We start from the raw sequence: 27983 nt of genomic DNA, 5'->3' as shown, positions 1-27983 counted from the left end.
CGATAAAATACGCTATTTTTTTTCTTTTTTTTTTTAAAGAGACAGTCTCCCCTAGATGAGGCTGACCTCTTAACTACATAACAGAGAAGGCACTGAACTACTCCCGGCCTCAGCCGCCTCGAGTGCTGAGCTGAGGGACAACGCGCCTCCATTTTCGGCTAAAAGCAAACTTAAGACAAAATCGCAGCAGAGCTTTTACAGAAACTCAGTTCAATCGTGCAGCAGGCGATTGAAGCGCGAGGATTCCTGACGGGAGTCTCCCAAAATGTAAGCACTACGATCCTCCCTAGAGAAACTCATTTCTGAGGTGGAGCTCTCCCGGCTTCGCCCCGCAGCAAGTCGCCACAAAACGCAAGCCCGCGCTGCGTGGGCTCGACCCCTCCGGCCCCCCCCCCCCAATCACCAAGTCACGTGACCTCGGCCTCCCAGGCCGCTGTTTCCACGCCCAGCAATAGTCAGCTCCAGAGCACTCGGACCGCTCGGCCCCGGAGTCTGCCTGCGCAAGGCGAGGCCCCGCCCACCGAGGAGGCGTGTCCTAGCGCGCAGAGGTGACGTGTTCTTCCAGCGCCACGTCGCGAGTCGCCCGGGAGCGGTGGAGAGACGCTGGCTGCGGCGTCTCTGGTGCAGTGAGCGAGCGGAGAGACCCGGAGGAGGGCGAGCCGGGTACGGAGTGAGCCGCGGGAGACATTTAAGGTCCAGCCGGGAGCGTGCTCTTAAGACCACCGAGGTCACGGGTGCGACACCCGGTGGGGTTAGTGATCGTTAGCCCGAGTGAGAGGTGGATTGCAGGGAAACAGAAGGAAGTTGTGTGGGGAGCGACCAAGATGTAAGCACCATGATGTGGCAGGAGGTTTGGAAGAAATCAGTGCACGGAAGGAAAATCAAATGGGAGACACTCTGTCCCAAAGGTCTCCCGTTGCCTTTTACAGGCCTGAGTGGTGAAGTTAGACCAGAGTCTCTGGATCTAGGTGCTCGCTGCTGGCCACAGTCCTGCAGTCTCTTCAGGCAGTTTTGTTTATTTGCAAGCACAGATTACTTCTCTCTCTCTCTTCATTTATTCAGGGTTATCTGGCTGATACTTTGTTCTGGGGTGCTTTCTGACATAGCAAGAACTATGTCTTGGATCAAAGAAGGAGAGCTGTCACTTTGGGAACGGTTCTGTGCCAAAATCATAAAGGTGAGTGGCAAATCATTAAATTTTCAGCAGTCCGTCAGTTCGTATTGTTAAATGGAATTAAGTAACGGAATAAGAATCTTAAAATTGTAATGTAGCTTACCGGGCTGCGTTTCTAGTATTTGTTGTACTGAGTGACACTTTATCCATCTATTTATTTGTTTATTTGTTTGTTTTTAAGGCAGGGTTTCTCTGTGTAACAACCCTGGCTGTCCTGAAACTCGTTCTGTAGTTCGAGGCTGGACCCGAACTCACAAAGACCTGCCTGTCTCTGCCTCCTGGGTGCTGGGATTAAGAGCGAGCACTACCACCACCCAGCCCAAGTGACTTTTTTTTTTTTTTTTTTTTTTTAAGGCAAACTGGGGTCTCTTAATATAATTGGACAGAACGTTAGATTTTCCTTCTGGAACACTGGAATTTTGGCGTTGAGAGTGTCCAGAGAGCTCATTGGTAGGATGCTTACTTAGTAATCACAAGACGCTGAGTTTGAAAAAGGAAGACAGAATGTGACTGTGAATGGCAGGGAATTGAAATTTGTCTCCCTAGAGCAGTGGTTCTTAACCTGTGGGTCTTGACCCTTTGGGGGGGGGGTCGCTATCAGATATTTACATTATGATTCATAACAGTAACAAAATCACAGTTATGAAGTAGCAACAAGAATAATTGTTTGGTTGAGGTCGCCACCACATGAGGAACTATGTTAAAGGGTCGCAGCGTCGGGAAGATGAACGACAGCGCTGGGGCTTCCATCTGCTCTTCCTTGTACTATCTTCTGAGTTAATCATTTTTCGGTGGTTAAGACTTTGGGCTCTAGAGGCAGACAACCATGAGAGAAACTCTTTGTTATTTGTCAACCATGTGGCTTAACACACATGTCTTCATGGGGCTTAAAAGAAGAACAGACACAAAGAATTTAGCACGGTGTCTAGTGACACTCGGCTATCTTGGGATGGCGATATAATACTGTACGTATAGAGGTTGGAGAACAACTTTCCTGATCAGGCTTTGGGGCAATTGGCTTTACCAGCTGAACCGTCTCAGGAATCACAACAATGCCATATTCTGTGCCCGAGAGATGTTTTTGATGAAGCAGTCAGCCTGACTTTTTTTTTTTTTTTAGATACAGACTGTCAAGCAGCATGTAATGATTCATTTGAATCGGTAAGCTTCGTGTCTCCATATACTCACATACAAATGCCGTGTCTTCACAAGTAGGCCAGAATATTGAAACTCTTTCCTCAGGACGCTATGAATGACAGCCTTCTGTTGGCAAAAACAAGCTGCTTGACTAGGTTAGATTTTTGACAAGGCATTATGTAGGAGACAAAAGCAGAAGGTGGTAGGCGGGTGATAAGGAAAGATGGCGTAGTGAATAAAGGTTCTTGCCACCGAGTGTGATAATCCGAATCCCACCCCCATCACCTACATGGCAGAAGGAACAACCTGCCTCTTCTCAGTTGTCCTGTGACCTCCACACACACAACAAAATAAATGTAATTTCAAAAAGTTAAAGCCAAAAGAACAAATAATGAGTCAATAAAAGAGTTAAATCAGTTGGACAGATTTAAAATATAGATATACAAATGGTCAGTTAGTGCCTGAGAAAAATGCTTAGTATCTGTAGCTACAAGCTAAATAAAAAAAACTCATTAAAATTAATTTAGAAAGGGCTAGAGAGATGGTTCAGTGGCAAAGAGCACTCGCTGTTCTTGCAGAGGACTCAGTCAATTCCTGGCACCCATAGGGCAGCTCACTGTAACTCCAGTTTTAGGGAATTGACACCCTCTTCTGGGCAAGCTCACACATGGTACACAGAGATGCCTGCAGGCAAAAGATCCATACATGTACAGTTATAAAATTTAAAAAAAGAAGGATTTTTGTCTCATCTAGTCAGAATGATAATCTTCAAGAAAACATAACAAACAAAAAAACCACAGCAGGCTTTTGGAGGCAAGGACATTTGGAGGAAAGAGCCCTTCCACCCTGCCCCTGGGGATGTCAGTTAGTCACTGAAGAAGTCTCTCTGAAGCTCCTCAGAAGGTGAAGTAGAATTCATATGATTCAGCTGTGTCAACCCAGTATACCCTAAAACACCAAAATCAGCCCCTCTCAGATGCCTGCCAGCTCAGTTTGCCGCACGCTCTTCCCAGTAGCCAGGCTGCCACAGCAGGCTAGGTGCTTCGCGGTGAGTAAGTGAACTTTTTAAAATGTGGCATACATACACAGTGGCATTTCATTTAACCGTAAAGAAGAATGCAGTCGTGGTTTATAGGAAAACAGATGGAATTGGAGACCATCCTGTTAGGTGCAATAAGCCCATCTCATAAAAATGTCTTTCACGTGTTTTCTCTCACATGTGGAAATGGTCCTGAAGTTAAAGTGGAAGGTGCCCACTATTGATGTGGAAGGAGAAGGAGGGGAAAGGAATGGTTAATAGAGGGGATGGAGATGATCAAAGTGTAACATGCATGGATGGAAAAGAGATAATGAACTGTTTCACTTTCTACAACCAGAAAACAGAAATATACCAGGTTCTCTTTCTCAGAGATTTTAATAACTTTCTCAGAGATTTAAAATATTTTAATGACATTTAGTGTGTGTGTGTGTGTGTGCGCGCGCACGCGCATATGCCAGTCTGTCTGTGTATGTGTGTTATATGGAGGTACATACATGCCAGAGCACACATGTGGAGGTCAGAGAACATTGTACAACAGTGATTTCTCTAGCGTGGGCACAGGTCCTGGGGATCAAACTTGGGCTGTTGGGCTTGTCAAGAAGAACTTTTTCACTTTCATGGAGTCCTCTTGCCAGCCCAGGGATTTTATCTGATTGTCCAGACCCATTAGGTAAGGATGTAATGTCCTCCATTTACCCCAAAGAGAATGAAATTGTTTCATCATTTGTCTAACTCTACAGTCTGGCCCAGTGCCCAAACATGTTGCATTCATAATGGATGGAAACCGTCGCTATGCCAAGAAGTGCCAAGTGGAGCGGCAGGAGGGCCACTCACAGGGTTTCAACAAGCTTGCCGAGGTGAGTGTGGGTGGTGGAACTGAGACTGAATGATTGGAAGGCCTAGATGATAGCCAGAAAATGAAGTTTTGAGTTCACTGTGGTTCGAGAGCTTTTCATTCTTGTTTTATTTTTTGCTTACTACCCAAGGGTCTCATCCTAGCATTAACAGAACTGTGATCATAACAGAGATTAGGATAAACTTTTATCTTTTGCTATCATTGGTTGTTTTTTTTTTTAATTGTATATATCATCTAGGCTGCGACTCAATGTCTTTTGTTTGTTTGCTGGCTTGTTTGTTTGGAGACAGGGTTTCCTGTGTACTCACAGGCTGTCCTGGAACTCCCTCTGTAGACCAGGCTGGCATCGAACTCTAGAAATCCACCTGCTTCTGCCTCCAAAGCTCAGGGATTAAAGGTGTGCACCACTACTATCAGCACTATTAAAAGTCTTAACATTTGTAAAATCACTGGAACACGTGGAGTGAAAGGAAAGAGCCAGCTCCAACAACTTATTCTCATCTTCATACACATTTTGTGCTCTGAATGTACACATGTACACACACGTACACAAATGTCAAAATCAACTTTTGTAATTGCATATGTCACTCTAATGACTTTATGCTTGTCAAGCTTTTTTTTTTTTTTTTTTTTTTGAGACATGGTTTCTCTGTGTAGCCCTGGCTGTCCTGAAGCTCACTCAGTAGACCAGGTTGGACGTGAACTCTCAAGAGATCCGTCTGCCTCTGCCACCTGAGTCCTGGGATAAAGGTGTGCATCACCACCACCTGTCTTGTCTGTTTGTTTTTGAGAGAGTGTTTCACTGTGTAACCCTGGCTGGCCAGTAACTCACTATGTTGACCAGGCTGGCCCAGAACTAGAGAGCTCTGCCTTTCCCTGCATCTTTGCTGGCATTAAAAGACATGAGATGCCACAAGTGGCTATATTTATTTTTGAGACAGTATCTTACATAGCCAGGCTGTCCTCAGACTCCATGTAACCAAAAATAACCTTGACTCCCTGATTTTCTTGCCTCTGCTTGAGAGTGCTGGGATTACAGGCATGATGCCATTGTGCATGGTTTTAATACTGCACTGACACCGAACCCAGGGCTTTATTCATGTGAGGCTAATACTTTGCCAACTGAACTACCTTCCCAGCAGTGGTTTATTTATTTTGACTTTTAAGAAATTTACCTGGGCCAGGTGATGGTGGCACACGCCTTTATTTTCAACACTTGGGTGTCAGAGGCAGGTGGATCTTCCGAGTTAAAAGCTAGCCTGGTCTACAGAGGGAGTTCCAGGACAGCCAGGGCTCCACATGGAAATCCTGTCTTGAAAAACCAAACCAGTAGGCTGGAGAGATACCTCAGAGGTTAAGAGCACTGGTTGCTTTTCCAGAGGTTCTGAGTTCAATTCCCAGCACCCAGATGAAGGCTCACAACTCTCTGTAATAAGATCTGGTGCCCTCTTCCAACCGAGGCAGTCTGAACTTCTGGGAGGCAGAGGGCAGGAAGATCATGAGTTTAACGTCAGCCTGGGCTACACATTGAACTTGAGGACAGCATATGTGTAGGCACATATGCAGGCCGAATACTGTGTATGTAATAAATAAAATAAGTCTTAAAAAAAAAAGAAAAGAAAAAAAAAAAACAAACCAACCAAGCAACAACAGAGACAGCATCTCCCTCTGTATCCAAGCTGAACTTAAACTCAGGATTCTCGTGCTTCAGCCTCTCGAGTGCTAGAGGGGTGTGTGTGTGTTCCTATTGACATGCTTTAGCTTTCAGAGTTGACAGTATGTCATAGATAATGTAGCATGAAAGCAACAGTTTACTTCTGAATAGTTGTCTGGGAAGTGAAACACAGGAAAACCTTGTGCAAACTATGAAGTGCTGCCCAGTGGTCTAGTTGCTTCTGTTCTGACTTCCAGCCTCTCGGTCTGACATTATGAAGATGTTCCGAGCATTAATGCCTCACGTACATATTCATCTTAGCCATCCTCTGAGGATGGATGTGTAATCCCTTCCTGCAGATGAAAGAGTATAGTCCCAGAGAGATTGGTGATTGCCTACAGCCCATTACAAGTCCACCATGTAGTAACTTACTAGAAACCTAGGACCATATGTTCTCCCTGAGGAGGGATAAAACACAGATCACAGTCTTTAGTTTTTCCCTTTTTTGAGATATTGTTTCCTGTAGCCCAGGCTGTCCTCAAGTTCAATGTGTAGCCCAGGCTGACGTTAAACTCACGATCTTCCTGCCCTCTGCCTCCCAGAAGTTCAGATTATTAGTGTTCACCAGCTTGCCTGGGTCACTTTCTTTCGATTATTTTTACAGTTTTTTGAGAGAGGGTCTTAGTATGCAGTCTAGGCTCACCTTGATCCCTTTGCCTCGGCTTCTCAAAGGATAGCCCTCAGCCACTGCACTCGGCCTCAGGTTTTTCAGTTTCTGGATGTTGACTCTCGTCCTAATTACTTCACTCAAGTTTGGGGAGAGGAAAGTCCTTCCTCCAACCTTCGGGCAGAAGCATCGCTTGCCTCTCCCCTTCTTCCTGTGTCTTAACTCTTTCCCTTCTTCCCCTCAGACTCTTCGCTGGTGCTTGAACCTGGGCATCCTAGAAGTGACTGTCTACGCGTTCAGCATTGAGAACTTCAAACGTTCTAAAAGTGAGGTTGATGGGCTGCTGGATCTAGCCCGGCAGAAATTCAGCTGCTTGCTGGAAGAACAGTAAGACACAGTCCAGAGTGAGAACACCCTGTCCCCTCACGCCTAACCTTCTTGACCCAGCCCTGAGCTCTTTTATCTGACATTCGGCAAGGAGGCCGTGCTTGTCCACTGGCCTCCTCATCACACAGGAGGACACAGACCTGCTGCTCTACTTGTATTTATTTCATTGGTCGGGACCTTAAATCCTTGAGTAGAGAAGAAAAGGCCTTGTAGGTGCCACAGTTCCCACCCTGCCTCCTCCAGGGACTTTGTAGTTCTTCCGTGAACCCCAAGGACCTCTGGCCTGTGCTCTCTGAGAGTGAGCATTCCTATGCACCTTTTTCCACCTCACCAGGCTGTCAGGGTATTATAGCAGGCCTGCCCGGCTATCATATCATTTTTACAGGTAGGAGGACACTGAGAGACAAGAAGAGGATGAGCTCAAAGAAGGCAGGAGTGTATGCAGGATCAGCAAATAGTGGGAGCACTTGAATTGAAATTTAGGTCTTATTCAAATTTTGCTTTGATTAGACTATACACTGATCTTTTATACTCTAGTAGATCTTCAAAAATAAGCAAATGGAGCCGGTTCCGGTAGTGCGCCCCTATAATCCCAGCACTCTGTGAGGCAGATCTCTGAGAGTTCAAGGCCAGGACAGCCAAGGCTACACAGAAACATAGGGTGAATGGGCCATGAATGTGGCCTTAAATTCTGGGGCATGTCCTTCGTGACCTGCCAGAGACTCCTGCCATACAGTATGAAGCACCAGTTTCCTGTGCCATTCCCAGTGAGGGAGGCTGGGTCAAAATGGTGACTACTCACCGCACGCACTTGAGAGCTGCTGTATGACAGCATTGTGGACAATGATGTGGACGGCTGTGTAACTAGACCCCAGGCTGACACCTGGCCACTCATTCATCCAGATTTCTGAACATTTTAGTCTTCCTGTGTCCCAGTCTCCTGCTCTGTATAGGGGAATGTACAGTCCGTACCTCAGAGGATGGAGCAGTAAGGGAATTTGTGTATTTCGGCCACTATCTGACCCTACAAAGTATGTACTGAGATGACATTGCTACGTTATTTCGCTAGAATATAAAATGTCAGCAGTTACACAGCTTCTGCTCTGGAGCACACTCCAGAAGGACTTCCGAGGTAGTCTAGTGGGGCCAAGGGTTTATGTTCTCTAGGCGGACAGGTGTGGTTCAAGCCAGACATGCCTTGGGCAGCCTACCCGGGCCTCAGTGCTGCACTGCCGCCTTTCAGAGTGTGACACCACTCTGAAGTCGCACACATCTGCCTTTCCTGCTCAGCAGGCGCCCTGTCACCCCTGTCACAGTGCCGCCTCCTTTTCCTCAATCAGGGAGAAGCTCCAAAAGCATGGGGTGTGCATCCGGGTCTTGGGGGATCTGCATCTGTTGCCCGTGGACCTCCAGCAGAAGATTGCACATGCCGTCCAGGCTACTAAGAACTACAACAAGTAAGTTCCCAGGTTGTCCCAGAGCTTTCGTGGTCTGTACTCCCTGCAAGGTACGGGAGGGAGTAGTTAGTGATGCTAAGAGACTGTCACAGAGCTGGGATAGATCTCCATTAGTCTTAGGGCAGGTGTGGTGGTACATACCCTTAATCCCACCGCTAGGTAGGCAAGAACTGGCATATTTCGGTGAGTTTGAGGCCAGCCTCGGCTACATGAGAGACCCTCTTTTAAAACAAACAAGCGAACAACAACAAACCCAGAAGGCCTTCTGCCTGTCTGTATGCCTTTAAGAATCTTCTAGGGCTGGAGAGATGGCTTAGCACTTACACAACCATCTCTACAGGGATCTGATGCCTTCTTCAGGCATGCAGGTGTATATGCAGATAGAGCACCCACCTACGCTAAATCAATCAATCAATCAATCAATAAATCCTTTTTAGAAAAAAAAAAGAATCTTTTCTATCCCACTCTTTGATCCCTGGATATATTTAGAGGACAGGGTTCAGTACCCAACACTCCATTGTGTGTAGTTTTGAGATAGTACAGTTTGGCAGTGATTTTTTTTTTTACATCAGGTCTCCTTCCTTCTAACCTTAAGCTAATGTCACAGTGGATTTCTGTCTTCTGTGAGCTGGTTGGCAGTAGAGGAGGAAAGCAATAAAGGTCATTTACTAATTAAAGAAAACATCTTCATTTCAAGAACTCTTAGAAACCGTAAGACAACCCACAATCTCACCCTTCAAGAGTAAAGTGCCTTTGTCCTTCCCGGGAATGGCTGCTTCAGATTCAGGCTCTGACCCTCAGACCCTGTCTCTCTTTGGTGAATCACTCTGCTCTGCCGCCCTCAGGTGTTTCCTCAATGTCTGCTTTGCCTACACATCCCGTCATGAGATCACCAACGCTGTGAGAGAGATGGCCTGGGGAGTGGAGCAAGGGCTGCTGGAACCCAGGTACCGGGGCTGTCTCTCCTGAGAACTGGCAGGAAGACAGGGTGCCCTAGTGCTAAGACCTTTTCTGAGCCATTTGAGTTGACACCCTCCTCACCCCTTTTTTCAGTAATTTCCCAGTAATTATTTTAATGCTTTGTTGTAGTGGAGAATTTTTAGGTTTCTCATATTACAATTGCACGACACAGGATTAAGGTATTGTAAGGGATGGGTGGAGGGAGGAAAAGGGAAATTTTTAATCATTAGCAGTGTAGTAGAATCCTAATTTTTCAGGCTTGGAGGAATGGAGGAATTTTTGAAGCCATCTGTGTATTTGGCCCTTCTAATTTGTTGCTAATATCGTCTTTGTTAATATTAGTAAATTAATAATAGTAATAGTAAAATAATGGTAGCAGAAATAGCTGCAACAATGTGATATGTTCTTGTTTTACTGCTATTAACCTCGTGCAAGAGTCAAGTCTTCTTTTTATAAATGTGGACACCAAGAATAACGTAGCTGATACCAGTCTGCTAGTAAGATAGAAGTAGGACTCTTATCTAAGGCCAATTTCAGAATCCTTGTCTTGTATCCTTATTATATGACAGCTTGGGGTGTAGGAACTTTTCTGATTTCTTTTTCTAGTATAATATGATTGGCTGGAAACTAAAAATCAAGAAATTGAACTGGGTGTAGTGGCACAACCCTAAAATCCAACCTACTTAGAAAACTTGGCAGTTTGGGAACACCCCTGTCTCAAAACAACAATAAAATACCCAGACACTACAGTAAAGATGTAGCTCAGTTGTGGCGTACTTGCTTACACTTGTAAGTGTAAGACCTTAGGCTTGATCTGCATGAAAAGCAAACAAATGAACATGAAGATGGTTTGCCCTTAATTTTAAATAACTAACACCCAGAAAGCTAGAAAGTACTGTTCTGTTTTTTAAGATTTTTTTTTTTTTAAATATATGTATGTGTGTTATCTGTGTGGGGTATGTACACATGCATGCAGGTGCCCTCAGAGGCCAGAAGAGGGCATCCTATCCCTTGGCCCTCAAGCTGCCTGTGGGTGCTGCAAAGTGAACTCAGCCCTCTAGAGGAACAGCAGTCACTCTCACCCACCGAGCCATCTCCCAGCCCCAGAAAGCACTGTTTCCTTCAGGAGCTCACTCTGCGTGACTGGTTGGTTAGAACTTGCTGTTTAGACCATAAACCCACCCAGGTTGCCTGATTCTGCCTTCCTTGTGCTGGGATTAAAGATGCGTACCCCACCACAGACAGAAGGAAAATGCTGTTTTAAATGTTTTTATCTCCCTTCTCATTTAAATTTATTTTATTTATATATTTATTTAGTGGGGAAGATGGGTATACGTGTGGCATAGAGTGCTTATGGAAGTCCAGGGACAATTTAGAAATTGGTTTTCTCCTTCCACCCTGCGATCCTACGAATGGAACTCAGGTCATCAGCCTTGATGGACTGCACCTCTACCTGCTGAGTCATAGCACTGACCCGCTAAAGACCACTTGAAGCTATCTTATGAACACCTCTTTCCTATCTCCAGGGTGACCTTTCTCTGCTCCATTCATTGACTCACATACTCAGTAGTTTTGGGGGCAGGTACTAAGGATTAAACCTAGGGTCTCAACCAACAAGGTCTCTCTATGCAACCCAGGCTAGCCTCGAACTCACAGAGCTCTACCTACACCTCTGTCCACCATGTGCCAGGATTAAGGATGGCTGCCGCTATGCCTGGCTCACCCTTTTATTTGTTTATTTTGTATACCAGCTCTAGGTAAGCACATTGCTTTATATAGGAGATAGAGTGGGGAGACTAAAGATCTACTTTTTTTCTGTGTTTTGGAGCTCTGGTAAAGAAAACAGACATTAATCAAAATACAGATTAAAATAAGCTCACGGTGGTGATGCATATCATACGGGCATCGGTGCAAGGATTTGATAGGAGGAATAGACTTGGTAGAAATGGCCTCCCACCTGGAAGTGACAGGTGACCGGAGAAGAAAGAAGTGGCAGGGGACAAGGCGAGACTGACGTGAGCCTTGGTTACAGCGACTCCTGAGTAGCAGGGTACCGTTGGAAGGGAGCCTGGACTGTAGAGGTGCTGGGATGGACAAAGCAACCTGCCCTGAGCTGTGAAGGGAAGCATTGGGAGAGCCAGTGGACCGATTGTGAAGAAAGGCTGTGTTGCCCAGGATGTCTGACACGTGGCTTTTAACAGTGGATGTTGGTGTCCTGCGCTGTGCTCGGGAACCCTAGACAGGATCCCATTTAAGGAGCAGAGTCAGAAGTTTGTTTCTGGCCGTGTCATTGAACAGAGATGTTGGATCAGTGGCCTAGGGGGTCAGGACTGGTGGTTCTAGTAGGAAGATCACATGTACTGTGACAGTGAGGAGGGCGAGAGAGCTTCCCGTGAAGAGAGGGCCAAGGGTGAAATTCTGCAAAACTATCTTCATGAGCATTGGACAGAAAACAGACAAGCTAGGTTACAGAACACAACAGAGGGAATTTGTTGGAACAGATTGAGAAAGAGGTGGGCAGGGGTTGGCACAATGGTGCTAATGCTCCAGAGGGCGAATTAAGTTATAGATTGTAAACTGGCTGTTAGGGGAAAATTAAGATGCTGGCTAAGTGGACGGGGTAGGAGGCAGGCAAGTGGTTAAGGCGGAAGGGGAATGCATGAGGTGCGGATATGTTTGAGCCTTGCATGAGCAGGGACCTGGGTTTAATTTCCAGCCCTGGGAGACAGACAGAGAGAGACAGAAACAGATAACACGGGAACATATGTATGTGCACGCAAGCTATTGGTAATTAGCTCGGGAGTACTTTCCTAGTTGTTCATTATAATATGCTTTTTAATTAATGTTTTGTGTAGTCTTATATGGATGAAATAATAATTGAACTAATGATGGAAAATATTTATGCTAGGAAGAATGCTTTAGGGGCTAGAGAGATGGCTCAGTGGTTAAGAGCACTAGCTGTTCTTACAGAGGGCCAGGGTTCAATTCCCAACACCCACATGGCCATCTGTAACTCTAGTTCTGCCAACCTCACATAGACATACATGCAGGCAAAGCATCAATGCATCTAACTAAATCTTTAGCTGGGTATGGTGGCGCATGCCTGTAATCCCAGCACTCCGGGAGGTAGAGGCAGGGAATCTCTGTAAGTCCAAGGCCAGCCTGATCTACAAGGTGAATCCAGGTCAGCCAAGGCCACACAGAGAGACCCTGTCTCAGGGTGGGTGGGGGGATTTGCTCCTGGAAACTCTGATCTGACTCCTGGTATAGCATGCTTTAACCTCAGTGTCTACTGACTTAAATCTTACTTCCAGGAAGTGCTTCCTCTATCTTCCTGACTGTTATTTTGTAATCTCCCTCCATGGACTTCTCATGTCAACAGGATGGGTAGGGTCACCAGAGTCAAGAGGTTGGTGTCTCAACCCAGCACCTCTTGTAGCTTGATTCTCAGCACATACTGAGGTCATTAGGGCCTGCGCTATACTTTGTATTCCAAATTGAGACAAGTCTACATGTAAAGCAGGGTTATGAGAATTCGGTTGTAACTAGATTTCCTATTCTCTTGGCACTACCATCTGACTCCTTTTCTCTTTCTTTAGGATACGGGCTTTTTGTTTGTTCCTTTACTTTTTGGAAACAAAATCAACAGGTTGTTTGCAAGGCTGGAATTAGAGAAGAAATAAGGTTGACCCTCAAGGATGATTAAAAAATGGTTAGAGTTACTTTGAGAAGGCTGTTTGGCCTCCTGTAGTCCCCTGTCTTCTATGTGATAAATAATCATTGTGACCATTTACTGAGTAAGTACTAGGGCCATGCGGATTTTCTACTGCTCCGCCTTTAACGTATGTGTTCTTGAGACGCGCACTGACCTTCAATTCCTGATCCTCCTCCAGCCTACCGGATGTGCAGTTGCCGGCATCTGCCACCACACTCGGCTCTTAGAGACTTTTACTCCCTCCATCCTATAGTGCACATATTGTTTTATCTTCACTTTAATTATTTGTTTAATTTGTGTGTGTGACTCGGGCTTGTGTAAGCCACAGTGCGCCAGTGAAGGTCAGAGGACAGCCTTCAGGTCTGGGGCCTAACCTTTCCACCTGATTTGAGACAGGGTCTCTGCTGCTATGTAAGCCGGGGTGGCTGGCCCGCAGACTCCTGGAGGGCCTCCTGCATCTGCCTCTCCCATACAGGCACTTGGGGTTACAAACACTTGACCCACTGCATCTGTTTTTTACCGGCTTTGGAAATCCAGCCTGCAGTCATCAGCAAGCACTTTCACATCCTGAGGCATCTTCCTAGCCCTTCTCTTTATTTTAAAAATCAGAATACAGAAAGCAAGAAAAAGTAATTTATCTAAATTTACATTGTTGGCCAGCCTCCCTGTGTTCTTTCAGTTGGTATATTGACCACCTCGCAGGAAAGCTGAACTGGACATCAGAATCTAACAATAAAAGCAACTGACAGGGCTGGAGAGATGGTTCTGCAGTTAAGTCACTGGCTGTTCTTACAGAGGACCTGGGTTTAACTCTGAGCACCCTTATAGTGGCTCACGATCTGCAGCTCTCGTTCCAGGGGATCCAGTTCCTTCTTGTGACTTCCTCAGTACCAGGTGTGAATGTGGTGCACATACATACATGCAAACAAAACACCCCCACACACAAAACAAAACAAATGTAATTTAAAAATAGCTAGCAGCTAACCAGATGTGGTCTTGCGTGCCTGTGGTCTTAGTACTCGGGAGGACAGGTCAAGGGACTGCTCTGAGTGTGATGCCAGTGTGAGCTACATAATAAGGCCCTGTCCAAAAATAGGGTGTGGAGGGCTGGAGAGACGGCTCAGGGGCTGAGAGCACTTGCTGCTCTTGCAGAGAACATGGATCTGGTTCCCAACACCAGTGTGAGGGCTCACAGCCATCTGTAACTCCAGTTCTAGTGCATCTGACCTCATCCTCTGGCCCCGGAGCAGGAGCCGGGCATGTGGCCCACATCCACACATGCAGGAAAACTCATTCGGGAATGAGAACCATGTAGTCAAGACAAGCGTGTGTGGTGGCCAGGGCAGTCTGAACCCAGACCTTCTTTCTTAGTCATAAGTAAGCATTGTTGATGTGAGATTATACATAAAGTACGTCTCCTGTGGTTTGAAAAAAGGCAGTTGCAAAGCCAAGGAATATGCCCAAAGCACCGCCAGCTACTAAGTATTATTTTGCTTTGCTTTGTGTTTAAATATCACCTGTGATTTTTGTTGTTGTTGTTGTTGAGATAGAGTCTCCTTGTATAGCTCAGACTGTCCTTAAACTAATTTGATCCTCCTACCTCAGCCTCTAGACTCTAGGGCCACAGCCATGTGCCACTTCATAGAGCTTAGAGTCTGGGTTTGAACACTCATCCCAGATAGTTATGCTTGCTTGCTTCCTCCTCCCTCCCCCCCTCCCGCCTTCCTTCCTTTTTCTCTCTCTTTATATTTTCTTGTTTTAATCTTATGTATATGGATGTTCTGCCTACATGTGTGTCTGTGCACAGTGTGTGTGCAGTGTCTTTGGAGGCCAGAAGCGGAATATCGAGTCCCTGGGACTGGAGTTAGAGCGAGCCACCGTGTGGGTGCTGGGAACTGAGCCAGTGCTCTTACCCACTCAAACACCTCTCCAGCCCCTCTTTCTCCTTTCTTGACCCTGTAACCAGAGTCATGTTCTCCCAGGAAAGTTTTTCTGTTTTACTCTTTTCTTTTTTTTTTTAATTTTATTTATTTTATGTATATGAGTGTTCTAGCTACATTTGCACCTGCCAGAAGAGGGAATCAGTTCACATTATAGATGGTTGTGAGCCACCATGTGGTTGCCAGGAATTGAACTCATGACCTTTGGAAGAGCAGACGGTGCTCTTAACCACTGAGCCATCGCTCCAGCCCCTCTGTTTTACTCTTATTAAGATTCAACTCAGAAACTGGAGATTTCCAGCCTTGTTCCTGTATACTTGTTAGGGTAAGCAAACCCTTTCTGGGGCTAGCAGATGCAAGCCTCAAAGGTACCCTCTTCCTATGAGTGGGAAAGCCTTCTTACAGAAAATGCTGCCACTCCCAAGCTCTCTCAGTTGTTTCTGAGTGCCTGTCTCTTTGGGAGTGGATTTCTTACCCCGCATAAGACAAGTAATCATTTTCCTGTATTTTGCTTTGGTGGGGAATGGGTCTCCCATGGTGCACATGTGCCGTCAGCGGACAGCCATGTGGAGTTGCTTTTCTCCTTCCTTTACATGGGTTCGCGGAAAGAAACTCAGGTCTCCTGGGTGGTATGGCAAACACCTTTACCAAGTGGGGCATGTTGCTTGACAGTCCCTGTTGTTTTTTAAATCCTGGGAGTCAGGGGGAGACTTACTGTACGCTGTGTGTGTAAGACCTGGAGTTTGAATTCCAGCACAAACCCACAAATAGAGAGAAGTCCTTCCTCCCTTCACCACTCTTGGTAAAATATTATATGGCTTTCTCCATCTCATCCTTTTCGAACATAAATCTATGCATATATGGTAAGTTTTCATAATATAGTGCTTATCATGCACCAGTGGGTCTGGAAGTCTTTCCAAATCAGTGTCCTTTGATTTACTTTTTTGTTTTGTTTTTGTTGTTTTCAGAGTTGTTTGTTTTTGCAGTGCTAAGGATTAAACTCAGGGCCTTATGTATTTTTGGCAGGTACAGTACCACAAAGCCACATCCACATCTTTAAATTTTCTTTGAAAAAAGAAAGAAAGAAAGGGGCTGGGGAGATGGCTCAGAGGCTAAGAGCACTGACTGCTCTTCCAGAGGTCCTGAGTTCAATTCCTAGCAACCACATGGTGGCTCACAACCATCTGTAATGAGATCTGGTGCCCTCTTCTGGCGTGCAGGTGCCCATGCAAACGTATACATAATGGATAAATGAATCTTGAAAAGAAGAAGAAGAAAGAAACCCAGTTGCATAGTGTTTCATCACACTCCTAGGCCATAGGGTGTCTTTTAAAAGCAAAACAAGTCAAACGAAGAGAAATAGCCTAGTGGACAGGTGTGATTTCATGCCTGCTGGGGAATGAGTTTGGTGTCACTTTTCTGTACCTATGTCAGCAGGGCTTAGGATGATGTGTGTGGCATTAGAGCCCGAGCCCTTTAAAGCTTGTGCTTTAAACCTTGAATCAATACCTCAAAAAAGTAATTTTTAATTCTTTGGTCTTTCACCGTCTAGCCATTATTTGGCAATAACTGCTTTAGAAAGAAAGACCTGGCCTGTACATACAGGTCCTGGATGAGAAAGAAGCATTGTGTGTGGTTTGCAGATTTAGTCATTCTTGGGCTGGGGGTGTACTGGCCAGTGTGTTTGATGGTGGCCGGTAATTGGGAGGCTGAGCATGGAGGCTCACCGAGAGGGCGCCACGCGGAGAAACTGCTTCTGTCTCCCGCTCGCCAGTGATGTGTCTGAGACCCTGCTGGAGAAGTGCCTCTATAGCAACCACTCTCCTCATCCCGACATCCTGATCCGGACCTCTGGAGAAGTGCGGCTGAGCGACTTCTTGCTCTGGCAGGTAGGTCTCGTGGGGGCATGTTATTTTGGGTTGGGCCGAACCCTGGAACTGACCGGACTCCCACTCACCAGCACTGTATGAGAGGGCAGAGGGCTGGCATCTGGAACAGTGCCTCCAGGCTGCACCTGGCAACATTTGCTTTCCTTCCTTCACCTGACTCTGGGTGTGTACTGTGGTTCTCTCTCTCTACAGCTCAGAGCTTTCACCCTACAGAGAAACCCAAGCCATCCTACCCTAATGAAAGCTTACACATACCCCCTTTCAAGGAATGGGCCCTTGAGACCCTGGGTGACCTGGGAATCACACTAGCTCCACGAGAACCTTACTCTTCAGTTAGTCGTCTCTGCTTCAGAGTACACGACTGCATCTGTGCAGGCTTGTCTCATGAGACATTTCACCTCCATCCAAACTCTCAGGCTTACTGTTGCCTTTCTGCTCAGTTTTCCCAGCGTAGGTAGTCCCTAAAAGCTCACGTCCAATTACTAGAGTTTATTGTTTAAAATCTCTGCTCTCAACCAGGTGGTGGTTATGCACATCCTTAATCCCAGCACTCAGGAGGCAGAGGCAGGCAGATTTCTGTGAGTCTGAGGCCAGAAAAGCCAAGGCTACACAGAGAAACCCTGTCTCAAAAAAAAAAAAAAAAAAAAAGAGAAAAAGGAAAGAAAAGAGAAAGGAGAGGTTGAGGGAGACTCAGCTTGGGAACATCTCATGTATCAAGGTCCAGAAATTTTAATGGATCAGGCCTAAAATTGGGGATGTGGGAAGACTGTGCAGTTGGTGAGGATGGGTGCATAAGCATGGCAACCTCAGTTTGACCCCGGCCTCCATATAAAGAGCCTGCTGTGATGGCACACACTTAGCATCTCTGCTCAGAAGGTGAGGACAGAAGGATACCTAGCGCTCTGGCCAGCTAGCCTTGCCTGACCTACAAGAGCCTGTCTCCTGAGGAACAGTACCTAAGGGTGACCTCTGACCACCACAAGCACTCACAGACACACGCAGGTAAACTGACAGCTGGCTACTGAAATGCTTTTACTTAGGCTTTGGGTATTTGGAAGGAAATCTATTGTATACCCAAGGATCCTACTGCTCAGAGCACATTTAAAAGTTTACACTGAGCTGAGGTTTAAGGGAACCGCAGTGGTGACGGGCTCTATGTGTTACACAGGCCCCGATTTGATCCCTGGCACTTTACAAGGAGGACGAAAAGGGAGGAGGAAAGAAAGCTAAAGACGAAACATACTGGTAAAATAGAGGACTTACCCACAGGGTCACTACAGGTGCAGGAATCCCATGTCTTTAAAAAGAGACTTAGCAGAGGACAGTGGTCTGCAAAAGCTGACTGTCCCTCAGAAAAACACTTAGTTCCTCATTTGTGCTGGAAATGTGACACTGACCAACGGAGAAATGACTTGTGCCTTGTGCTGTCCGCAGATGTGAAGCTGTTGTGAGTCCCGACTCTAAGAAAGTCATTGCAGCCATAGGCAGGAGATGGCAGCTCCGCAGCTAGCCCCTGCACATGCCCCTTTCACCCGGCCTGGCACCTCTGTCCTAATCCAGCATTCTGAGGCAGAGGCAGGCTGGTGGCATGAACTCGAGTATCTTGGTAGAAACGGGCGGCGGGGGGAGGGGCATTGTCAACAATGGCAAGCAAGTTTTCCCTAGGAGGCGTTTGGTGGTTCAGGGCAGCAGACAGTAAGCAGCCAATCAGGAAGTTTGGGGCTGGGGGTGGCTCAGTTGTAGTTGTAGCGATGTGCTCGTGGTCACCCTGTTTTGCGCTTTCCTTCATGCACATTTAAGCATTTCTGCAAAGACTCTCAATGTTATCTGCCTTTACACGTAACTCAGCCAGTTCAGTGGTAAGGGTGGATCCAGGCAGTTCGGCTCCAGAACCCTGGCCTGAAGACGTGGTGTCACACTGTTGCTACTTAAAATAACAAGAGCAGCTACCATTTGTTCTGGCTGACTTTATTAGACTGTGTGTGTCTCAGATGACCTCCAAGGGCCAGGAGCCAATAACATAATCCAAATGTTATTTCATAGTCCTAAAATTGGCTTTTAGAAACATGGCAGAGCTGGGTGTGGTGGTGCACGCCTTTGATCCAAGATCTCAGGAGGCAAGGCCGATCCTGTCTACATAGTCCATGCCAGCCAACACTAAACTGTGAGACTTTCTCTCAAACAAAAAAGGAAAAGGTGGGGAGGAAAGACCTGGTGGAAACATTTATCAGCTTGACTCTGCTCTGCCACAGCCGGGGATCTAGCTGCTCTGTGACCCTTCTTCGACAGCTGGGGAGACTGGGCTGGCCACAGAAACCTCTAGGGCCTGGAAACCTGTGCCGCCTTGTTTCTAGGCTTTTTTTCCCATCCAGCCTGCTCTTCCATCGGAGCGCTGACCAGCAGTGGAGCTCCCTGGCATGACTAACTCATGCTCTTTTGCTTGCTTTTCCCAGACCTCCCACTCCTGCCTAGTGTTCCAGCCTGTTCTGTGGCCAGAGTACACGTTTTGGAACCTCTGTGAGGCAATTCTGCAGTTTCAGATGAACCATAGTGCGCTTCAGGTACGAGTCGGGCGGGATGGGATGGAAAGAAAGGCTGGCACTGGCAGGCCTGTCTTGTGCTATGCCTTGCTATGCACTTCTGTTTGAAAAATTTTATCTGTGTGTTTCCGTGCATGGATGTGCCATACTTTAATGCATGTGTGCGTGCCCAAGTGCATGAGTGAGGACAGCCTCTGGGAATTGGCTCTCTCCTCCTCTGGGTCCCGGGAATTAAACTCAGATGGTCAGGCGTGGTGACAAGTGCCCTTACCCACCAAACCATCTTTCCAGCCCACCAAACATTTCTTGACAAACAGTGATGGTTCTTACAGTAGTACTACCGCCCACTGACCATTTATCAGTTAGTAAATAGAGGAGAAATGTCTGGGACACGGTGTGTACACTTTTAATCTCAGCACTCAAGAGGCAGAAGCAGATGGAGCTTACGAGTTCAAGGCCAACCTGGTCTACACACTGAATTCCAGGCCAAGCAGCGCCTGGTCTAAAAAAAAAAAAAGGAAAAAGAGACATTGTTAGGGACCAATATGATGTAAGTAAAGGGTGTCCTGAAGACACACAGCTCACAGAGGCTGTCTGACGTCCCCTGGAGACGTTAGCCTAGTCAGAGTCGCAGCTGGTGACTCCCACCTAGCTAGTGAGAGGCTGAGGCAGGAGGATTTGAGATTGAAGGCCAGTGAATTTGAAACTGTGTCTGAAGTAAAGAATTGTGTGCCAGCAGAAGTCTGTGAGTCCAGAGCTTCGGAAGCACTCATGAGTAGCAGCGCTGCCTCCCTGCTCTGTCTCCTTCACACTATCTCCTTATAACTGCTCCCATGTGGGCAGCGGTGCTAGCCCTGAGCTGCCGTGGTGGTCCTGTGTATATTAATCCACTTAACCTCTCTAAATGTGACAGATTTGGTGTCCTTATTTTTTCAGATACAGAAACAGGGGACAGGAACTAACTGTGCCAAGGCCACTGAACCAGGAACCTGAATTTTGAAATCATAGATGTTTCTTAAGTCTGCAGAAAATGGCTAGGAAGGAGGGGAAGGAGGGGTGATGAAAGTCAAGAGTCTCGCTGGCCTTAGAGCTCTTTTTGGGAACCTAATGAAAGCCATAGAACATGTCCAGTGGAAAAGGTCTGTCTTCCATGAGTCTGTACTTTCAGTCAGCTACATACACTTTCAGGGTTCATGGGATCCACAAACCCCCGTTCTGAACTCCTGACATCAGCCACTTGAATTATGAGGCTTTCATCATTTACTCTCAAAATATGAATAATTTGACGAAGGCAGCTTAGAACAAGTGAAAAGCAAAATAAGAAAGCCAGGGAGCAGTGAGCATCAGATTTTTCCATGTGGCTAGAGCTGCCTGTGAAACTAAAACAATTTAATTTTTTTTTATGAAGCTTTCTGAAATACAACTTGTAACTTATTGATACCTACAGTATACCTGGCAGATCCTAATAGTGAGTACGACTAGAATAATCACTGTTTAACAATGGTGGTGACAATGGCAACTCCTGTCTTCAAGCAATTTGTTGTACAGTGATGCCTTTGAAGAGCAGAACTGTTCTCAAGCTAGATGGCCTAACATACCTGGCTTTGAGACTTCTCTTGTAATTTCCTAAGGCCTTCCTCTTTTGTCTCCTGCTGTGTCAGTGGCTAGTTTTGACACATACCCCCCCTTCCCTTTCCTTCCTGTTTACCATTTTAAATCACTATAGGCAGAGAAAGCGGGTAATTAAGCACAGAGTTGTGTGTGTAAAGTGAAAGTAAATTGGCTCTCCACGGAGCCCAGAGAGCCTGGTGTGTGAGCCTTTGTGTATGGACATTCTTGTGTGTCGACCTAGAATTTGAATGCCCAGAAGCCTTTTATCATCTCACGTTTTCCAGTGCTTTGCACGTGGTTTATAGAGTTGCCTCAGGCTCTATCTTCTCCATAAATGTTTATTAAGTCCCTACTATGAGTCAGGCATGTTGTCTGACACAGCAGAGTCAGCAGTTACCCTGCCAGACAAATGTCTGCCCTCATGGAGCTTATATTTTTAGTTGACTAACAGAGAGTAAGCAAGCCAACAGATGTAAGCAAGGCTGTAAGGAATGCACAGCTGTATGACAGAGTGTGGGAGAGCATTGAGGACGGAGCTGACACGGGTTAGGTCTGGAGAATACTGAGAGGGAAGGCGGAGACAGGCTGTGGGGAGCTAGGCCTCTTGCGGATGCAAAGCTCGGCTAGTGGAAGTAACACAACCAGAGGACTTGGAACTGGCAGAATCTGAGGAGGCATTTGGTTAAAAAAAAAAAATAAATCCCTTGAGACGTTAAGGGCCAGAGGCAGAGCTGAGAGACTAAACAGCTCCAGTGCTGGACAGCACGTGCCTGTGCTGGGAGAGGCTGGGCCAGCTGAGGCCTCTCCAGCCGACAACTGCTGTGTGTTGTAATTCATTTGTATTATTTTTACTACTGTGGAGGGTTGTGTACACGGAGAGCAGTTACCCAGGGAGGCCAGAGGTGCCGTCCTCCAGAGCTGCGCTACAGTGGCTGTGCGCTGCCCCAGGGGGGACCAGACTGGAGAGGCATGGCCTTAACCACTCAGCCATCCCTCTCCTTTCTGTTTACAAGTTGTGTCTGGAGAATGGTTCGGTGGCTTAGGGAACCTGTCGTGGCGGAGCCCCCACGTGGCGGCTCTCGGTCATCCCGGACCCCCCTTTCAGGGAGTGCAGGGCCCTTCTAACCTCCAGGGGCACCAGGCGTGCGCAAGGTGCGCATACATACATGGACACATGAAATAACTAAGTCTTCAAAACCATTTCCTTCGCATCTGTACTTGCTTCTCTGAAGAAAAGCTTAGGGTCTGTGCACAGTGGAGGCAATCGGCTGGTAAGGCTGTGGGACTGTGATCCAGGACCGTGTGCAAATCCAGGTATAGGACGGAGAGGTGGCTCAGTGATTAAGAGCACACACCCTCTTCCAGGGCACCTGAGTGCAGCTCCCAGCACCCACGCTGGGAGGCTGACAGCTGCATCTCCAGCTGCGGGGAGGTCTGCCGCCACTGGCCTCCAGGGACCCCTCCACTAGATATAATGTAAAAACAACCCTTGAAAATAATCTGGGTATACTGACCCATGTTTGTAATTTCAGTCCTGGGGAGGTGGAGACAGGCAGAACCATGGGATCATCTGGTCAGCCGTTGTAGCCTTAATTAGCAGGTGAGACTCTGTCTAAAAACCAGGCGGAGGAGGTACGGTGGTGTAAGCCTTTAATCCTGACACTCCGTGACTGCTCAGACTCTTCCTCCAAAAATAGAAAAAGGTGAACAGTGCCTGAGGCTGACCTCTGGTTTGCATACAGCATGTTCATCTGCACAGTGACATGTACCTGCACACAGTGAACACACATGTGCGTAGACAAAAAGGAAGAGAAGGGAAAAGAAGGACTTCGGGTTAATTTGAGTTCCTTTCCAGGGAGAGTGGGTTTTCTTTCTCTTTCCCTCCCTTTTTCTTTGAAATAAGATGTATCGCTCTGGTTACCATCGTACCCACAGGGTGGTCTTGGACTCACAGTGGTCCTCTCTGAGCCTCCTCTGTGAAGTGCTTAGAGGTGTGTGCTGGGATCGGCAGTGCATACCACTGGGTCCCACTCCCTTGGGTTTTCTGGGGTTGGTTACGTAAAAGAACCCAGAGTACCTCTGAGATGAGGAGAGTAGATGCAGACACACAGATGTGGTAGAAGGTATCTAGAAGACGCTTGCCTTTTCCATTCCTCCTGCCTCCCCCAGCTCTCCATACAGGATCTACTCCCCATCCTCTCAAGAAGCCAGATTGGGCCAGGTGTGGTGGCACACACCTTTAGTCCCAGCACTGGGGGCAGAGGCAGGTAAATCTTTGTGAGTTTGAGGCCATCTTGATCTACGGAGTAGTGAGTGCTAGGAAAGCCCAGGTTATATAGAGAGAGACCCTGTCTCAAAAACAAACAAACAAACAACAACAAAAACCATTTTTGTTGGGAAATTTAAAAGCCACTTTGGAGAAACCACCAGAATTGTAGCCAGCTGTGGGACATAAACTGAGCCCCTTTGCGTCTTTGCGTTAGCGTCCTGTCTGTAGAATAAGGTGGCTAGCTAGACCAGCCGCCTTTATCAGCCTCACGGTGAGCCACTGGCTCGCACAAGTAGTGGTCAGGCTCTGCCTTGACTTTCCTTTCTGGCGCTGAATTGGGTCTACCATTTAGAGGCATCCTGAGCCTCACAGAGGGCCTTCAGGCAGCTCTCCCTTTCTTCCCTCTGTGGAGCTGTGTCTTGTCCTTATGGTTTTGCCAGGACTCTGCCTACATAACCTCCTGATCACCAACACTGGTGACAGAACATCAAACAGTTCTAAGTAAGGCATTCTTACCTAATTTTTCTATCAGCCCAGCGAGGTAGGTATAGTACTCCCATTTCACATATTAAGAAAAAGCCTTGGGTGGCTGGAGAGCTGGTTAAAAACACTTATTGCTCTTGCAGAGGACTTGGGTTCAGCTTCAGGCATCTACTTGGCGGCTCACTGCCAGCCCTAACTAGTCCCAGTTGTTCAGTGCCCTCTTCTGACTCCCCCCCCCCCCAGGTTCATGGCTATAAACATGTAGGCAAAACATTCATACTTGTAAAACTAATAAATCTAAATGAAAAACATTAGGAGGAGTGAGCCTTGGAGCCTGGCATAGTGACCTGTGGCTGTAATCCCACACAGGCTCCAGAGGTAGGAGGGTCACCAAAGGGTTGAGACCAGCCTGGTTGTACTAGAAAGTTGAGGGCAAGCAAGGCCACAAAGTAAGATACTGTCTTTAAATAAATGGGTAAGTTTTTAAATTATGCTATAAATCAAAAATAAACTAAAGTTTGTAGCTGGCAGTTTGTGTAAGGTGCGCAATATCTAATGCAGATATTTGACCAGGCATATATGTTGTGTTAGCAAATCTCAGTATCTGCTCTGTAGAATAGAATGAGTCTCTCAGGACTATCCTTAAAGTAAGTAAATTTTTGTGTGTGTGATATGGGCAATTTATGGTTTTTCCTAGAAAAAAAAAGTTTCTTTAAAAAAGTAAGGAGAGGGCCTGGAGAGATGGCTTAGAGGTTAAGAGCACTGGAGAGATTCTGAGTTCAATTCCCAGCAACCATATGGTGGCTCACAACCATCTATAATGAGATTTGGTGCCCTCTTCTGGCATGCAGGCGTACATACAGGCCGAACTTTGTATACATAATAAATAAATAAACAAATAAATAAATAAATCTTTTTTTAAAAAAAGAAAGGAGAAATAACTCCACTGTTAAGAGGGAATCCTGTTCTTCCAAGGGACGTTCAGTTTCCAACACTCTTACAGCCACCTGTGATGCCTGCTCCAAAGGGAATCATGTTTCTGCTCTCACTGGGCACCTTTACTCGTGTTCACACCCACAGACACACAATGAAAAATAATCAAAATAAATCCTTTAGTTTGGGGGGGTCACTTCCACAGAGTTTCTTTGTGTAGCCTTGGCTGTCCTGGAACTCACTCTTGTAGACTAGGCTGGCCTGACCTCAAACTCAGAGATCCACCTGCCTCTGCCTCCTAAGTGCTGGGATTAAAGGCGTGCACCACCAATGCTGGCTAATCTTTAAAAAAAAAAAAAAAAATAGAAGAAATATAGCATTAGAAAGGTCAGAGTCTTTTGGACAGGAATTTCTCAGTTTCAGTAAACTCATTCTGACCTGAAAAAAAGTCATGCAACTTTCTGTGTGAGTATGTGTATGGTGTGGTTATTGTGTGTTATATGTACTGTTTGTGTGTGTGTACGTCTGGTGTCTCTCCTTGATCTTTCTGCACTCTTAGTTATTGGTGTGTGTGTGTCTAAGTGTATTGTGGATAGACACAGTGTACCACAATGTGTGTGTGGAGGTCATAGGACAGCCCTGAGTTGATTTTTCCCCTTCTACATTCTTTATTGTTTTGTTTTGTTTTGTTTTTCTCTTTGAGACAGTCTCACTCTAGCCCTGGCTGGCCTGGAACTCACAGTGTAGGTCAGGCTAGTCTGCCGCTCCCTCTGTAGCCTCAAACTCAGAGGGTCCACCTGCCTCTGCAGACTCTGTTCACTGCCTCCTCAATGCTGGTGCTGGGGCTGATAGCGTAGACCACTATAAGCAGCTCCTTCCCAGCTTTGCACGGCTTCCTGGGACTGAGTTCATGTTGGTAGGCTTTGCCACTCTGCCCCTCCCCCCTCCACCTTTATGGTTTGACGAAGGATCTCTTACCAGAGGTGAGGTTACTACTTTGCTAGGCTGGCAAGCCAGTTGAGTTTCAGAGATGCCCATATCTCCCTGCCAGTGCTGGGATTATAAGCACTTACTGCCACCTTTGGTTTCTGGGACCCAGCTTGAGCCCCACCCCAGCCCCAAACACACACACATACACCACACACAAACACACAGAGGTAATGTTTTTGTTTGTTGTGAAGGTCTATTTTTGTTTTTTTGAGATAGGGTCTCTATTATGTAACGCTGTTTATCCTGGAACTCAACTCTGTAGACTAGGCTGGCTTCAAACTCAGAGATCCTCCTGCCTCTGCCTCCCGAGTGCTGAATTAAAGGTGTTCACCACCATGCCCAGTTGCTCACAGCTCCATTTTGAGAGTCAGTGAGAGAACAGATGAAGTGTTTGTAAACATGTAGGGTGCTCCTGAAGTGTGAAGACAAGATCCGGCCCATTGTGGCACAGAGCTTTAATCCCAGCACTGGGGAGGCAGTAGCAGGCAGATCTCCGAGTTCCAAAACAGCCAGGGCTACGCAGGTAAACCCTTAACAACAGCAAAAAAGAGTGAAGACAAGGCGCTCAGAGCTTATAGGCTGGCTAGGACAAGACTTAAACACAAAGTATCATAACACAAGGTTGGATATGGTAAAGGACGTCAGGATCTGAGATACCTACAGTCGTTTTATAGGAAAACCCCATTGCTCACTGGTGGGTGTAGTACATGCTTGTCGGCCCAGCAACTTGGAAGACAGAAGTCTGGACAACATTGTGCAAGTCTGTCCCAAAACAAAAACACCACCGGCTTGCTCACTCACGGGCTTCGTTCAGCAGGAGGAGCTCCGCTGCTCAGACTCTGTAGGCCAGACAGATCAGCAAGGGCGGAGAATCCATGAGATAATCCAAAAGCTGTCCCCCTCTTTTGCCACAAGCATCCTTCCTGCCCTTTTGTGATCATATGATCAAATGATTAAATGTTTCATGTGCAGAGTACTCCGGGTGCCAGAGAGGAAAAAGGGATCTTCTCCCTTTTCAAGGGTTTATTGTTAGTCTGAAGACATATGCAAGGTCTAGGAGATGCTGCCGAAGACTGATTGCCGCCAGTTGTCAGAGCTGATTCTGTGGAGCCTTCAAGGGATTCTTTTCTAACAGAAAGAGCAAACTAGAGAGTAATGCCTGGTCTACACAGCCATAAGTGGCTCAAGAGAGTTGGATTTGCTTCTCAGCATTCCTAGGAGGGCCATTTTCTCAGAGGCAAGCCTCTCTTCATTATAGAAGGGAAGCCTGGTTCTGGACCCGGCAAATAGACTACAGAATTGGAGTGTGGCGCCTCACATTGACCTAGGGACCTTAAAAAGACCCAGTGAGTATTTTGTCTTGGACGGTAGACAATAACAATACATAAAATTTCTGCTCTCTGCCTGCTAATGTTAGAGTGGATTTTGCATTTATTATCCCCAATCCTTTAAACCTCACTTCAAGATAGGCACAACCCCCACTTTACAAATGAATGAAAACAGGAATAGGAGAGGATCTTCCCAAAGCCACAAAGCTAGTTGATTCTGAGAGAATCAGAAACAGACTGTTCACCTGTCTCTAAGTATTAAGTTTGAAAAGAATTTTAAGAAGCAGACATTTCCACACAGTTGAGCTGCTCCTTGTCTTGCCTGTGTAGCGGCCAGAATCTCCAGAGTTTGTGTACTTGGCCACTCTCTACCCTGCCCCACCTCCACTCCCAGCCACCTATGCCTAAAATGGTTTCCCTACCCCAAACCCTACTTTTCTCTAACAGAAGGCCCGAGACATGTATGCTGAGGAGCGGAAAAGGCACCAGTTGGAGAGGGACCAGGCTTCAGTGACAGAGCAGCTGCTTCGAGAAGGGCTCCAGGCCAATGGGGATGCCCAGCTCCGACAGACACTCTTGCACAAACTCTCCACCAGACGGGAAGAGCGAGTCCAAGGCTTCCTGCAAGCCTTGGAACTTAAACGGGCTGACTGCCTGGCACTTTTGGGCACTGCATCTGACTAAGTGAGGCTGGCCAGTGGCCACCTGGCCCTGCCCTCTGCCTCTGGGACCCCAACTCCCTTTTCTTTATGAAAGGCACCTCCCCTTTTTTTGATGACTTGTACTTTCTCTGCTTTGCAGGGAACCCCAAAGGCAAGTTTTGCTTCCTATAGCCACCTTTGGGCTACCCAAGACAGTGACCCCCCCAGAGTTTGAGGGAGAGTCTCCCATGTGTACGGAGTCCGGTCCAGTCACTAATACAGTTTGAGAGCAGGGACCCCAGCTCATCAGTTA

General features: G+C 46.7%; 1 protein-coding gene across 4 annotated transcripts; it reads left to right on the top strand.

Moving 5' to 3' along the window:
* Positions 1-565: 565 nt before the first annotated feature.
* Positions 566-27983, top strand: Dhdds (dehydrodolichyl diphosphate synthase subunit). 4 transcript variants are annotated; one of them, XM_055610888.1, is made up of 9 exons: positions 566-663; positions 1063-1177; positions 4091-4207; positions 6772-6914; positions 8255-8371; positions 9217-9318; positions 16761-16875; positions 19329-19436; positions 27477-27983. In XM_055610888.1, exons 2-9 carry the CDS (start codon positions 1115-1117, stop codon positions 27711-27713), a joined length of 1002 nt encoding a protein of 333 aa, XP_055466863.1. In that variant the 5' UTR covers positions 566-663; positions 1063-1114; the 3' UTR covers positions 27714-27983. The 4 variants fall into 4 exon arrangements, with proteins under 4 accessions (XP_055466863.1, XP_055466866.1, XP_055466864.1 ...); XM_055610889.1 differs by lacking the exon at positions 566-663 and adding an exon at positions 683-734; XM_055610890.1 differs by lacking the exon at positions 566-663 and adding an exon at positions 2295-2335 and having other exon boundaries at positions 1104-1177.

This window comes from Psammomys obesus, unplaced genomic scaffold (genome assembly GCF_907164565.1).
Source record: "Psammomys obesus unplaced genomic scaffold, mPsaObe1.curated_primary_1811, whole genome shotgun sequence".
In the NCBI taxonomy this organism is placed as follows: Eukaryota; Metazoa; Chordata; class Mammalia; order Rodentia; family Muridae; genus Psammomys; species Psammomys obesus.
Note: the sequence above shows the minus strand (reverse complement) of the source record. Positions and strands in the feature narration are given on the sequence as shown.

Coding starts and splice junctions, on each gene's coding strand:
- Dhdds (XM_055610888.1), top strand. CDS start 1,115: ATGTCTTGGATCAAAGAAGGAGAGCTGTCACTTTGGGAACGGTTCTGT. Junction 8,372..9,216: donor GCTACTAAGAACTACAACAA/GTAAGTTCCCAG, acceptor TGCCGCCCTCAG/GTGTTTCCTCAATGTCTGCT. Junction 9,319..16,760: donor CAAGGGCTGCTGGAACCCAG/GTACCGGGGCTG, acceptor CCCGCTCGCCAG/TGATGTGTCTGAGACCCTGC.